The 15,127-nt window shown below is 53.1% G+C and overlaps 1 protein-coding gene across 6 annotated transcripts; it reads right to left on the minus strand.

Annotated features, from left to right (window-relative positions):
* Positions 1 to 461: 461 nt before the first annotated feature.
* Positions 462 to 12,894, minus strand: LOC101020329 (calpain small subunit 1). 6 transcript variants are annotated; one of them, XM_009194219.1, is made up of 11 exons: positions 12,751 to 12,894; positions 11,717 to 11,931; positions 10,601 to 10,634; positions 10,173 to 10,262; positions 9,949 to 10,006; positions 9,787 to 9,851; positions 6,739 to 6,807; positions 6,559 to 6,637; positions 6,301 to 6,417; positions 1,176 to 1,234; positions 462 to 1,000 (listed from the first exon to the last, which is right to left on the minus strand). In XM_009194219.1, the coding sequence occupies exons 2-11, from the start codon at positions 11,917 to 11,919 to the stop codon at positions 974 to 976; spliced, it is 801 nt and encodes a 266-aa protein (XP_009192483.1). In that variant the 5' UTR covers positions 11,920 to 11,931; positions 12,751 to 12,894; the 3' UTR covers positions 462 to 973. The 6 variants fall into 6 exon arrangements, with proteins under 6 accessions (XP_009192483.1, XP_003915435.1, XP_009192485.1 ...); XM_003915386.2 differs by having other exon boundaries at positions 11,717 to 11,934; XM_009194221.4 differs by lacking the exons at positions 11,717 to 11,931; positions 12,751 to 12,894 and adding an exon at positions 11,297 to 11,585.
* Between the last annotated feature and the right edge of the window lie 2,233 nt (positions 12,895 to 15,127).

The raw sequence follows: 15,127 nt of genomic DNA on the forward strand, positions 1-15,127 counted from the left end.
GGACCAGGGCTACCCCTAGGATGTCGCTGCCTCTGGGCCCTCTGCTGGGTACCCCAAACAGCACCCATAGGCTGCCCCTCGGGACCCGCGGACATGGGGTGGTGTCCTCAAGTGGGAAGGAAGACACTGACCATGGTCCATGACACAACAGAGGCAGAGGCCTCTGTTGTGGATGGAGAAGCTGCAAGAGGGGCAAACATGGCCTTGGGAGACAGGGCCAGGAGTGGTATTAAGGCCTCCCTCCAGCCCAGACTCTGGAAGCAGAAGCAGAGATCACGGGGCCTTCTGGGTCCTGTCTCAGCCTCCACAGCTCAGGATGAGAAAAAAAATACAGATGAGAAAAAGACAAGGAGATCCACAGATCCAGCCCTGGGGATGAATCTATGACCTCCCCAGTTCCCCAGGACCCAGAGCCCAAGCTCCTCCCTCCTCTCTCAGATCAGATCAGGAGGCAGATCACATAGAGATCAGCAACCAGGGTGCGTTTATTTCCTCCTGGGCCTGGCAGTCTGGGAGCAGAATATAGACAAAGGCACTGGGGCGCCTGGGTCTGGCACGGTCTGGAGCTTGGCCGCCTGGGTGGCAACTATGAAGGGTGTGCCAGGGTGTGCAGGGACTGGAGTCATCCTCCCAGAACCGAGAGAGGGCCCTCGAGGCATGGAAGCATCACAAGTGCTAGGCTTGGCACCGATACAGGGTAGAGGTTACGGAACGGGTGTGTGCAGGGCCCGGTGGGAGTGGGGAGACCCTTGGACAGAGCTTGTTAGAGTGTTCTAGAGCCAAGGGAAACTCCAGGCAGGCATATTGGGCCCTGGATGTTGAGAAGCTGGGTAACAAGTGCTGGGAGAACAAAAGCTGTGGGTCAGCAGGCCCCACAAAGATGTGACTGCAGACAGGATGGGCCCTGGGAGAGACCGAGGCTCCAGGTGACTCCTATAGCGAGGCGGTGAGGGGATGAGTCTGGGGCTCCAGTTCAGGAATACATAGTCAGCTGCAGCCACTGGGGAGAGGAGGGTGGAGAGTGAGGACAGGGAACCCCAGAGCACCAGGCCCTCTGCCCTCACCCAGGGACTGCTGGCAAAATAGGAGGGAGGGGACTGCAGCTCAGAGCTGGTATGAAGGGCCAAGGGGTAGGGTCCCCCTAGGCACCCATACCCCAAGATGGGGGTTCTTACCTCCTGGATGTTCACCTGGATTTGTCCAGTGCCATCTTTGTCAAGAGATTTGAAGGCACCTGGAGGAGGAGATGGGGAGGTTTAGGGGTAGGGAAGGAAGGAGATTGGTTTTTAGCATAATAACATTACACAAATATATGGGATGACAATAATAGCAGCTGGTACTTCACTGTGTGCCCAGCTGTGGGGAAAAGAGAGATCAGACTGTTACTGTGTCTATATAGAAAAAAGTAGACATAAGAGACTCCATTTTGTTCTGTACTTGAGATGCTGTTAATCTGTGACCCTACCCCCAACCCTGTCCTTGCAAGAGACATGTGCTGTGGTGACTCAAGGTTTAACAGATTTTGGGCTGTGCAGGGTGTGCTTTGTTAAACAAGTGCCTGAAGGCAGCTTGCTGGTTAAAAGTCATCACCATTCTCTTAATCTCAAGTACCCAGGGACACATACACTGCGGAAGGTCGCAGGGACCTCTGCCTAGGAAAGCCAGGTATTGTCCAAGGTTTCTCACCATGTGATGGTCTGAAATATGGCCTCGTGGGAAGGGAAAGACCTGATCGTCCCCCAGCCGGACACCCGTGAAGGGTCTGTGCTGAGGAGGACTAGTGTAAGAGGAAAGAAGGCCTTTTGGCAGTTGAGATAGAGAAAAGCATCTGTCTCCTGCCCGTCCCTGGGCAATGGAACATCTCGGTGTAAAACCCGATTGTATGTTCTGTTTACTGACAAAGGAGAAACCTCCTTAGGGCTGAAGGTGGGACTAGCTAGCGGCAATGCTGCTCTTTATGCACTAAAAAGGTTTACGGAGATGTTTGCATATGCATATCAAGGCACAGCACTTTTCCTTAAACTTATGTCACAGAAATCTTTATTCATATGTCTCACTGCTGACCTTCTCCCTATATGATCATATTATCCTGCCACTTCCCTTTTTCTTTTTTTTTCTTTTTTTTTTTTGAGACCGAGGCTCGCGCTGTGTCACCCAGGCTGGAGTGCAGTGGCACGATCTCGGCTCACTGCAAGCTCCGCCTCCCAGGTTCAGGCCATTCTCCTGCCTCAGCCTCCGAGTAGCTGGGACTACAGGCGCCCGCCACCACGCCCGGCTAGTTTTTTGTATTTTTAGTAGAGACGGGGTTTCACCATGTTAGCCAGGATGGTCTCGATCTCCTGACCTCGTGATCCGCCCGCCTCGGCCTCCCAAAGTGCTGGGATTACAGGCTTGAGCCACCGCGCCCGGCGCCACTTCCCTTTTTCTAAGATGGTAAAGATAATGATCAATAAATATTGAGGGAACTCAGAGACCAGTGCCGCCTGTATGCTGAGCGCCGGTCCCCTGGGCCCACTTTTTCCTTCTCTATACTTTGTCTCTGTGTCTCATTTCTTTTCTCAAGTCTCTCATGAGAAATGCCCACAGGTGTGGAGGGGCAGGCCACCCCTTCACCCAGCACAGTGTAAAGTGCTTTCTAGGTATTAGCTCATTTAATCCAACTCTGTGAGATAAGTGTCATTTTAAAATGAAGCACAGGCTGGGCATGGTGGTTCACACCTGTAATCCCAACACTTTGGAAGGCCGAGATGGGAGGATCACTTGAGCCCAGGAGTTCGAGACCAATCTGGGCAACAGACACCTCATCTCTGTTTTTTAAAAAAACTAAAAATTAAGAAAAGGAAAAGAAAAAAAAAATGAGGCAGAGAAGGGAGGGGCCATGCCCCAGGTCACACAGCAAGAAAGTGAAGAAATGAGGATTGGAATCCAAGCTGTTACCCTCCTCAATAATGGCCTCTGTGTACTGATATCACCTCTGCCCAGCCCCAGCCTCCTACTGACATCTATGCTCCATCCTCTCCAGTTCCAAGCCTAACAGGCTACTAGAGGGAGGCTCTGCACTCTCTACTTCCTGCCCCTAGAGTCTTACAGGTAGGTCCCCACATCTGCCCTGAAACTTGACTACATGTTCCCCACCCACAGGGAATCTAGACACAATGACTACACTATCATCGCTCAGTTACCACAACCCTCAGGTGTCCACACCCACAGCGTCCTGCACTCCCTGGCTGCCTTTTGTTTTTTTTTTTTTGAGACAGAGTCCCACTGTGTTGCCCAGACTGGAGTACAGTGGCACAATCTTGGCTTACTGCAACCTCTGCCTCCCAGGTTCAAGTGATTCTCCTGCCTCAGCCTCCTGAGTAGCTGGGACTACAGGCGTGCACCAACACACCCAGCTAATTTTTTTGTATTTTTAGTAGAGACGGGGTTTCACTATCTTGGCCAGGCTGGCCTCAAACTCCTGACATCAGGTGATCTGCCCGCCTTGGCCTCCCAAAGTGCTGGGATTACAGGAGTGAGCCACAATGTCTGGCCCTCATTTTTTTTTTTTTTTTTGAGACAATATCTCTGTGGCCCGGGCTGGAGTCCAGTGGCAAGATCATAGCTCACTGCAGCCTCACCCTCCCGGGGTCAAGTGATCCTCCCACCTCAGCCTCCCGAGCAACTGAGATCACAGGCATGTGCCACCACGCCCGGCTACTTTTTTTGTTTTGTTTTGTAGAGATGGGGTCCTACTATGTTGCCTGGGGGGGCTGGTCTCAAACGATCCTCCCGACTATTAGCCTTCTTGCTGGTAGATCCAGTGTCTATTTTTTTTTTTTTTTTGTAGAGATGGGGTCCTACAATGTTGCCTGGGCTGGTCTCAAACGATCCTCCCGACTATCAGCCTTCTTGCTGGTAGATCCAGTGGCTATTTCCTGGCCCTTCTTATGTGACTTTTGGCCTCATCTCCCCTTTCTGTCCACTTTCTTCACCTCCCTGCTATCTCACATACCTGATTCTTTTCCTCTGTCACTCTTCATGCATTGTCCTGGCCATGGGATCTTTCTTTCTTTTTTTTCTTTTTTGAGATGGAGTCTCGCTCTTGTCACCCAGGCTGGAGGCTGGAGTGCAATGGCATGATCTCTGCTCATTGCAACCTCCGCTTCCTGGGTTCCAAGCAATTCTCCCTCCCTAAGCTTCCTGAGTAGCTGGGATTACAGGCATGCCCCCACGCCCGGCTAATTTTTGTGTTCTTAGTAGATATGGGGTTTCGCCATGTTGGCCAGGCTGGTCTTGAACTCCTGACCTCAGGTGATACTCCTGCCTCGGCCTCCCAAAGTGCTGGGATTATAGGCGTGAGCCACTGTGCCCGGCCTGGAGGCCGAGAGATCTTTCTTTTTTTTTTTTTTGAGACGGAGTCTTGCTCTGTCACCCAGGCTGGAGTGCAGTGGTGCAATCTCAGCTCACTGCAAGCTCTACCTCCCAGGTTCACGCCATTCTCCTGCATCAGCCTCCCGAGTAGCTAGGACTACAGTTGCCCACCACCACACCCGGCTAATTTTTTGTATTTTTAGTAGAGACGGGGTTTCACCGTGTTAGCCAGGATGGTCTCGAACTCCTGACCTCATGATCCGCCCACCTCGGCCTCCCAAAGTGCTGGGATTATAGGCATGAGCCACCGCACCCGGTAAGGCCAAGGGATCTTTCTAAAGCCAAATCTGACCCTGTCCCTCCCTCTGCCTAGAACCTGCAATGGCTCCCCAATGTCCCTGGTAGAGTCTGAGCACCCCCAAATTTTGCACCCACAATCCTGCATGACCTAATCATGTCCACTGCTCCTAACTTCTCTTACTTAGCTCAAATCTCAGACAGATCCAAGTTCAAATTCCGGCTTTGCAACTTCCTAGCTGGGTGACTATGAGCAAGAGATTTTGCCTCCTTGAACCCTAAGTTCTTCCTCCATAAAATAAGGACAGTAATTCCTACTTCTCAGCCATGTCTTCAGCATTCAGTACACTAACACTCAGAAGGCCACATGCAATGGCTCATGCCTATAATACCAAGGCTTTGGGAGACAGAGGTGGGAGGACTGCTGGAGCTCAGGAGTTCAAGACAAGCCTGGGAAACATAGCAAGACCCTGTCTCTACAAAAAATTTTAAAAAATTAGCCAGGCATGGCGGTGTGTGCCTGTACTCCCAGGTATTCGGTAAGCTGAGGCAGGAGGCCTGCTGGAGCCTAGGAGTTGAGGCTGCAGTGAGCTGTGATGGTGCCACTGCACTCCAGCCTGGGCAACAAGAGGAAGACTCTGTCAAAAAGGAAAAAAAAAAAGAAAGAAGAGAGAAAGGAAAGGAAAGGAGAGGAGAGGAGAGAAAGGAAGAGAAAGGAAGAGAAAAGAATAGGAAGGCAGGAAGGCAGGCAGGCAGAAAGAAAAGAAAAGACAAGAGAAAGGAAAAAAAAGGCCAGGCGCGGTGGCTCAAGCCTGTAATCTCAGCACTTTGGGAGGCCGAGACGGGCGGATCACGAGGTCAGGAGATCGAGACCATCCTGGCTAACACAGTGAAACCCTGTCTCTACTAAAAAATACAAAAAAGTAGCCGGGCGCGGTGGTGGACGCCTGTAGTCCCAGCTACTCGGGAGGCTGAGGCAGGAGAATGGCGTAAACCCGGGAGGCGGAGCTTGCAGTGAGCTGAGATCCTGCCACTGCACTCCAGCCTGGGTGACAGAGCGAGACTCCGTCTCAAAAAAAAAAAAAAAGAAAGAAAGAAAAGAAAAGAAAAAAGAAAGAAAAGAAAGCAAGCTAAAAGTACCAGAAGCCCCATCTTCTTTCCCCTTCTAGGCCTTTGCACATGCTGTTCCCTCCCCCTGCAACAGTATTCCCTACCTGCTCACTAAGTTCTCTCCTCATCCCTCAGGTCCCAATGTTCCCTCTCCAGTGAGCCCTCCCTGACCCCTTGGGCTGCATCAGGTGCCTCCTGGATTGGATTTGCCCTCTAGGCTTCCCCAAGCACAATCTGAGCACACTCTGCTCACTCTTTCCCTCACCAGAGCCCCAGACCCTCAGCCTGTGCTGCCCCCATCACAATCCATCACTCTGCCCTGAGCTTCCCCTCTCAGCCATCACCAGTCTGAACTGTCACTGTCTGGGGACTCGTCTCTCCTCCACTAGACTGTGCGCTCCATGAGGGCAGAAACTGGGGCTGATTCAGTCACCCCTGTGCCCCTAGCATCGCCCACCTCAAAGTCAGGCTTAGAGGAGACTTTGGCCCATAGAGGTCATAGGAATCCCCACCCAGGAAGACAGCTGGGGCGTCACTCACGGAACATGGCGTCCAGCCTGACCAAGCAGCTGATGAAGTTGTCAAAGTCCATGTTCCCACTTTCATCTGAGTAGCGTCGGATGATCATGTTATAGAGATGCTCATTCAGGTGGAACCCTGAGATGGATTTAGTCCTTCAGGTGTGGGGGCCACATGGCCCAACCCACTCCCATGCCCAGGAGTCAGGCCCAAACCAGCTGAGTAAAGGTTTTCTTACCCATCCCACTCCCAGCCCCACCATGTCCCTGCCAGCCATACCTGCCGCCTCAAAGGCCCCTGGGAGTTCGCTACTGCAAATGGTCCCTGATCGGTCAGTGTCAAACTGTTTGTATATGGCCTGTGGGGACAGAGAGATCGGGTCCAAGTGAGCATTGTGGAGCATGGTATCTCTGTGGCTTGGGGGTCTGGGTGCCAGGGATTTCAGAGGTTGCTACACACCTGCCACCTTTTGATGTTGTTCCACAAGTACTTGAATTCCTCAAAGCCCAGCTTGCCTGTGGTGTCGCTCTGGTGGGAGGGTGTTAAGAAGAGTGACAGCTGGCCGGGCGCGGTGGCTCAAGCCTGTAATCCCAGCACTTTGGGAGGCCGAGACGGGTGGATCACGAGGTCAGGAGATCGAGACCATGCTGGCTAACACGGTGAAACCCCGTCTCCACTAAAAAAATACAAAAAACTAGCCGGGCGAAGTGGCGGTGCCTGTAGTCCCAGCTACTCGGGAGGCTGAGGCGGGAGAATGGCGTGAACCTGGGAGGCGGAGCTTGCAGTGAGCTGAGATCCGGCCACGGCACTCCAGCCTGGGCGACAGAGCAAGACTCCGTCTCAAAAAAAAAAAAAAAAAAAAAAAAAAAAAAAAAAAAAAGAAGAGTGACAGCTACACCCAGATGCACGCATCACATGCACTGTGGACACGATGGTGATACAGCAAGCAGGGGAGCCACAGCTGAAATTCCAGCTCCCGCTTGGTCCTAGTCGTATCACCTGGTGTGCAGTTTTATTTTTCATTTTATCCATACAAATCGTCACTTATATTTCTAAATAAGGATTCTCTTTAAACATAACTAGGCCGGGCGTGGTGGCTCGTGCCTGTAATCCCAGCACTTTGGGAAGCCAAGGTGGGTGGATCACAAGGTCAGGAGATTGAGACCATCCTGGCTAACACAGTGAAACCCCGTCTCTACTAAAAATACAAAAAATTAGCCCGGTGAGGTGGCGGGCGCCTGTAGTCCCAGCTACTCGGGAGGCTGAGGCAGAAGAATGGCATGAGCTCAGGAGGCAGAGCTTGCAGTGAGCGGAGATCACGCCACTGCACTCCAACCTGGGTGACAGAGCGAAACTCCGTCTCAAAAAAGGAACATAACCATGAGGAATTATATTCAACTACTCTAAAGTACACATTCCTTGCCGGAAGAGTTGTTTGTTTTTTTTGTTTTTGTTTTTGTTTTTTTTGAGACGGAGTCTCGCTCTGTCGCCCAGGCTGGAGTGCAGTGGCCGGATCTCGGCTCACCGCAAGCTCCGCCTCCCGGGTTTACGCCATTCTCCTGCCTCAGCCTCCCAAGTAGCTGGGACTACAGGCGCCCGCCACCTCGCCCGGCTAGTTTTTTGTATTTTTTTTAAGTAGAGACGGGGTTTCACCATGTTAGCCAGGATGGTCTCGATCTCCTGACCTCGTAATCCGCCCGTCTCAGCCTCCCAAAGTGCTGGGATTACAGGCTTGAGCCACCGCGCCCGGCCGCCTGAAGAGTTGTTAATTGCTCATTCAGAAAATTCTTGATAGGCCAGGCGCGGTGGCTCCCGCCTGTAATCCCAGCACTTTGGGAGGCTGAAGCAGGTGGTTCACTTGAGGTCAGGAGTTCAAGACCAGCCTGGCCAACATGATGAAATCCCCTCTCTACTAAAAATACAAAAATTGGCCAGGCGTAGTGGCACACACCTGTAATCCCAGCTATTTGGGAGGCTGAGGGAGGAGGATTGCTCAAACGTAGGAGGTGGAGCTTGCAGTGAGCTGAGATGGTACCACTGCACTTCAGCCTGGGAAACAGAGCAAGACTCTGTCTCAAAAAAAAAAAAAAAAGAAAAGAAAAGAAAAAAAGAAAAGAAAATTATGGACAGTAACTCAATTTCATAAATGTTAGGACATGTGAAAAACAAGTGTGTGGCCAGGCATGGTGGCTCATGCCTGTAATCCCAGCACTTTGGGAAGCCAAGGCAGGTGGATTGTTGAGCTCAGGAACATCACTTTCTCACTAAATCTTCGGGACACCAGTTCTACCAGGACTATTTCCAGAGAAAGAAGAATATTCAAAGCTGAAAACTCTACCCAATATCATAGTTAACAGCTAATGTGTACAGACCACATACTATGCGTTATGCACAATGCTAAAACTTTTGCATGTAGCTCCAATTCAGTATCACCATTATCACTCACCCATTTTACAGACAGAGAAACTGAGGCACAGAGAGGTTCAATAACCTGGTTAAGAGGTACAGTTGGGATTGCTTCGCTCTATGCAATATGTCTGTGATTACATTACATGTATATATTGTGTGTCTGTACTGCCCTATGTGTTAAATGTGCATAAGGGCAGGCGCAGTGTCTCAAGCCTGTAATCCCAACACTTTGGGAGGCCAAGGTGGGAGCATTGCTTGAGGTCAGGAGTTTGAGACTTGCCAGGTCAATATAGTGAAAGTTTGTCTTCTTATAAACTATTTTTTAAAACAAAAATAAATAAAAATATGCATGCATCAAAGGTCAGCTGATGGCTGGCCCATATACAGATATATGTGTGTCCCTGAGCACACTGCCTCATACACTTTCACGCATGTGGGTGTGCTCTTAGGTGTGTGTGTGTGTACATGTGCATGTGGCTGTTATAAATTTAGGTTCCCAAGCCCAAAAGACCTGAGTCCACAGACTGGAGTGACGAAACCTCTGCTCACTGCAACCTCCACCTCCCGGGTTTAAGCTATTCTCCTGCCTCAGCCTCCCAAGTAGCTGAGACTATAGCTGCACACCACCACGCCCGGCTAATTTTTGTATTTTTTAATAGAGATGGGGTTTCACCATGTTGGCCAGGCTGGTCTCGAACTCCTGACCTCAGGTGATCTGCCCACCTCGGCCTCCCAAAGTGTTGGGATTACAGGCATGAGCCACCACGCCTGACCTTTATCTATAACTTGAGACAAATGACTGCTTCTTTCAGGAAACTGAGCCTCAGTTTCCTCATCTGTAAAATGGAGTATAATAATTGTGCCTGTCCAACAGGGTGGTTGTGAAGGTTCGGTCACTTTATATAATTAAAGTGCCAGCTGTAACAGCTGGCATTGTTATGATTTACTGCCACATGTCTGTAGGTAAGCGTGCTCTGATGAATGCATTTCCACATTCATGGATATGTGGATATGAAGGCTACACATTGGCTTTCCAAACATACTCTCAAAAAACTCCCTGTGCACCCAGGGCCTCTCCCACACTGCTCCCAAGGATACATCCATCACGGCCACCATGCTGCGACACGTGTCAATGCCAAAACCATCAGTCTTCAGATCAGGGTCTGTGGGCAACAGGTTGAAAGTCAGGGGCCAGAGGTCAAAGCCACTCAGGCCCCTCTGCCTCTAAACCTACCCTACTCCTTGAGCCCGGTCACTTACGTCGTGTCACAACCTTATTGAGAATGTTCATGAGTTCTGTGGCGCTGACCTCCATGTCCTGCAGGCGGAAGTTAGGGGCAGGTCAGGCGTGACTGAAGGGTCTGAGAATGTCATGGAGAATGGGAACACTGGGATTGTCACGGTCAAGGGTGTGTGCGCAAGGGCAGCCACAAGGGAAGGGATGGAAGGGTTAGGACGGGGTCAGGGAACCCCAGGTTACTTACATCTCCAGCCAGCTGGGCAAAGAGTCTCCGGAACTGCCGGACCTCCTCACTCTCGTTGGCCTCAATGTTGGAGTAATGTGTGCGTGGGGGCTGCAGAGGGAGGAGAGCTCAGAGCAGAGGGAGGAGAGCTCAGAGCAGGGGGAGGGGAACCCGGCCAGGACGGCTCCCCACACCAAGGCACCCTGGGTGGGAAAGTCAGAGTGGGCTGGGCAGCTTGATGAGAAAAAGAATGAGAGGTGGTTGTGAATGGGTACGCGTATGTGGGGCATGGCTAAGACCCATGGCGTAGCTGCGGACATGGCACGGGAGGAACTGGCAGAGGAATTTCACAAGAAGGGGAGGAAGGTGGGACTTCTCTACAGGAACAGGAATGGGACCTCGAAGAGGCCTTGGCAGGAGAAGTGGGTCTGGTTGCAGAGTGGGCTTACCGGGGGCTCCGGGTTGTATTGCGCAGCCGCCTCGCTGCGAAGAGATAAGGGGGAGGGGTCAGTGTCGGGGGCGGGGCCTCCAACGGGCAGCACTACAGAACCATCAGCCCCAACGCTCCAGACCTCAGCCGCTATCTTCCTTACTTGGTTGCTGTGCCCTTCATCTGTTCTTGTCCTCATCTGTCCCAATCCACACAGCCCTGGTCGTGCCCCTCTTCTCCCTTCCTCAGGCCAACCCCACCCTTCAGGAAACCCAGAGATCCGTCCCCTGGGAGGCTCCACTCCTGCCAGGCACACCTACCCAGTGGCAGATTCCAGTCATCTCAGCCACCCTCAACCTAAAAATCCCACACAGAATCAAAAACCCCCGCCCCTTGGAGGGCTCACTTCATAGACGCTCTGCCCCAGCTTCCCAAGGTCTTATCCTCCTTAGGTGCCATCTGCCCAAGACTCTACTCCATGGCCCCCTTCCTAAACACCTGTCTTCCCAACATCCTACCCCAGCCATTGGTCCCCGTCCCTTCAAGGGATCACTGCTCAGTGGCCATGACTAATTAGGCCAACCTGCCCTACCCCTACCAGGGCATTTTTCTCCATTAATCCGGCCAGTTCCCAGCAAGCCTAGCCCATTCTGGGCCATTTCCTCTATCCCATTAGGTCTTGCTTTCTCCTGGGCTCACCTCCTCATTAACCCACCTAAAACCTCTGACCACACTCATAAGTCAAGCCCCGACCGTAAAATGTCACTCAGACGCATTGGCTCCGCCCCTTTAACGTTCATCTCCAGGTTAGCCAATGCAGGCCGGGCCCAGACCCATAAGCCCCACCCTCCAAAACTCCACATCGGTCCCCTCAGGACCACATTGTCCTGGTCCCACACAATCAGACTACTCCCATATCAAGCCCCGCTCCCAAGGACTGATATCCGCCTCATTGGGGTCCACCCCCTTATAACAGGACTCTCAAACTAGGCCACCCCGGCCTAATTCAGGTACCCAGGTTAGCCTCCAGGTTAATCCTATTATTGTTAGACCACGCCCCTCCCGGACCACGCCCCCCTGAGGCACCTCCCATTCACATTTCCAGGCCCCGCCCCTCCGATAGTCGCCGCCTTACCTGATGGCGCTGATGACTCCGCCTAGGATGCGCATGGCAGTTCCACCGCCACCGCCGCCTCCGCCGCCGCCTCCACCACCGCCGCCGCCGCCCCCGGCCCCGCTGATCAGACCTCCAAGCACATTCCCCAGGCCCCCACCCAGGCCCCCGCCTCCCCCGCCGCCGCCGCCGCCGCCCTTCAAGAACGAGTTAACCAGGAACATGGCTGCGACTCACTGCTGGGGGGAAAAAAGGGGACCAGTGGGTGCTTCGCCCCTGAGCCCACACCCTCCCCTCAAACACGCATTTCCGGCAGCTGGACATGGGAGGAGGGATCTGAGGCCTCCGGATGGGGGTCTGAGTTTGCGAGGGCGGGTTGTCCTCGCAAGGTTTGCAACCTCCTCGGGTCTAAAAGGCACCCATGGGCTTGAGGGAGCCTGGACTGGGTGCACGCGTTAACGGGAGGGTGTAGGTCTGGTGGGGGTTCTCTTGTTGGGGACCCCAAGTTGGCGTAAGGCGTGCCCGACGTGTCTGGGCGCTAGAATGTGAGATCCAGAGCCCAGACTGAATGTAAAGGTCCTTGGCGGGTCATGGGCGCGGAGCAAACATCCACCGCCTAAAGGGCCCCAGGGCGGGGTTTAGGAAATCCTAAATGTGGGCTTGAGAATTCAGGTATTCCCAGCGGCAGGATTCCAGTGTCACCTCTGGCTTTGTGGTCTAAGATCGTGGCTGTGAGCCCTGGGTTCCCGGATAATGGGGTCTCTCGCTGGAACTGGGGGCACAGATCTACGATCGTGGTTCAAGACACCCCAAGGAAGAATTCACAGGGTACCTCTGAAACCTATGGGCCTGTATTTTGGATCATGAGACAGAGGGTGGAGAAGTACGGGACGTCCCCGGGACGGCATGAAAGGGGGTCGAACAGGTCTGAGGGTTCGAATCTGAGACCATGGATCTGGGGGGCTCCTGAGGCCGAGACTTCACGATTCGCCAGGTCTGGGGGCCGCCAAAGCCGGAATTGCGGGGTGCGGAGGGGGTACGGGCTGGGCGCTTACCACCTCACGCGTCCGGAGGTCTGGGAGTCCGTTCCGCTGCCGCTCCCGGGCCTCCCGCGGCGTCCGGCTCCGGAGGGCGGGGCCGGTGACTCAGGCTGCAACTCTCGGGTCTGACACTGCACCGCGGCCCGGCTGTCTCCCGCGCGGTCCTAGAGCCGAAGCGGACATTGCGCATGCGCACCCCACACCGCCCTGCTAGCGGGACCCGGATTTGGGCCCCGCCCTACACGTTTCCAGCGCCGGAGGTCTCGGAACATTGCGCATGCGCACCCCACACCGCCCTGACTCGGTAGGCTGGGGTCTTCCCCACACCCCTCAGGTCTGGGTGCAGGGGCCGGGTGATGAGAACTCGGAGGAGACCCATACCCCCTCAATGTCGTAGTGTGACAGCCCCTAGGGCCTGCCAATATCCTTCCAGGGTGGCAGTTTTCGGTCCGCTCACTAAGGGACTCCGCACGGGCCCTTTCCAGGTGTTGTCGCGACAAACACCTCCTGGAGGCCTGTAGTATGCTGTGGCTCACACGCAGGAGGACAATCGCCCGTGTCTGTGGCGAGGACTGAGGCTGGAGTGCCTTTCCCAGTGCCTGCAGCAGCCCGGATGGCAGTCAAACCGCAGGCAGCGCAGGCGCCGCCTCCCAGGCGAACCTTACCACGTCCCGCCCCAGTCAGGGGCCACCTGAATCATTCCTTCCTGGACTGGCCCAAAGGGTGTCCTCAGTATGCTAGTGTCTAAAGAAGGTCCCAGACACAGGAAGATTCCTTTGGCGGCGGCCGGGTTTCTTTATTTACTTAAAAAATATTGTTGTTTTTACGTAATAGAGACGGAGGTCTAGCTATGTTGCCCAGGCTGCTCTTGAACTCCGGGCCTCAAGCCATCTCTGCCCTCAAGCCATCCTCCTGCCTCAGCTTCCCAAAGTACTGGGAGGTACTGGGAATACAGGTATGGGCTACCGGCCTTTTTTTGATTTAATTTAATTTTTAACAATACTGTTTTTGCATAGCCTGGTTTCTTTCTTTCTTCTTTTTTTCTTGAGACAGCCTCTTGCTCTGTTGCCCAGGCTGGAGTGCAATGGCGCCATCTTGGCTCACTGCAGTCTCCGCCTCCCAGGTTCAACCGATTCTCCTGCCTCAGCCTCCCGAGTAGCTGGGATTACAGGCGTGCACCACCACGCCCAGCTAGTTTTTGTATTTTTGGTAGAGACGGGGTTTCGCCATGTTGACCAGGCTAGTCTCAAACTCCTGATCTTAGGTGATCCACCCGCCTCGGCCTGCCAAAGTGCTGGGATTACAGGCGTGAGCCACAGGTGTCCAGTACTTTTTCAGGACTCCTCAGGGGCAGCTAAATCTGGCCCCCAGGCAGGCTGGTTGGCTCTTAGTCCCTACCCTGGAGGCTGGCTAGGCTTGAGTTGAATCCTGGCTATGCCCTGTAATAACTGCACAACCCCAAAACAGTGACTTGATATTCCCGAGCAGCAATTTTCTCATCTGTAAAATGGGATCATGGGTTGCTCCATACCACTAGGCCCGCTATCAAAATTAAATGATATCGGCAGAGCGCGGTGGCTCAAGCCTGTAATCCCAGCACTTTGGGAGGCCGAGACTGGTGGATCACGAGGTCAGGATATCGAGATCATCCTGGCTAACCCAGTGAAACCCCGTCTGTACTAAAAAATACAAAAAACTAGCCGGGCGAGGTGGCGGGCGCCTGTAGTCCCAGCTACTTGGGAGGCTGAGGCAGGAGAATGGCGTGAACCTGGGAGGCGGAGCTTGCAGTGAGTTGAGATCCGGCCACTGCACTCCAGCCTGGGCGACAGAGCGAGACTGTCGTCTGAAAAATAAAAAATAAAAATTAAATGATATCTGCAGGAATACTGATTATTTAAAAAAAAACTTAAAGCAGTGGCTGGGTGTGATGGTTCCTGCCTGTATTCCCTGCACTTTGGGAGGCTGAGGCAGAAGGATCTCTTGAGCCCAGGAGTTCGACTCCAGCCTGGGCAATATAGTGAGAACTTATCTCTACAAATAATAATAATATAGAAATTAGCTGAGTGTGGTGGCATGCGCCTAGTCCCAGCTACTCTGGAGACAGGTGGGAGGATCACCAGAGCCCAGGAGGCAGAGGTTACAGTGAGCCGAGATCATGCCACTGCACTACAATCTGGGTGACAGAGCGAGACGCTGTCTCAAATAAATAAATAGCTGGGCACAGTGGCTCACGCCTGAAATCCCAGAATTTTGGGATGCCAAGTTGGGCAGATCACCTGATTGGTCAGGAGTTCAAGACCAATCTGACTAACATGGAGAAACCCTGTCTCTACTAAAAAATACAAAATTAGCCGGACATGGTGGCACATGCCCGTAATCCCAGTTACTCGGG

Source organism: Papio anubis, chromosome 20 (assembly GCF_008728515.1).
Source record: "Papio anubis isolate 15944 chromosome 20, Panubis1.0, whole genome shotgun sequence".
Taxonomy (NCBI): Eukaryota; Metazoa; Chordata; class Mammalia; order Primates; family Cercopithecidae; genus Papio; species Papio anubis.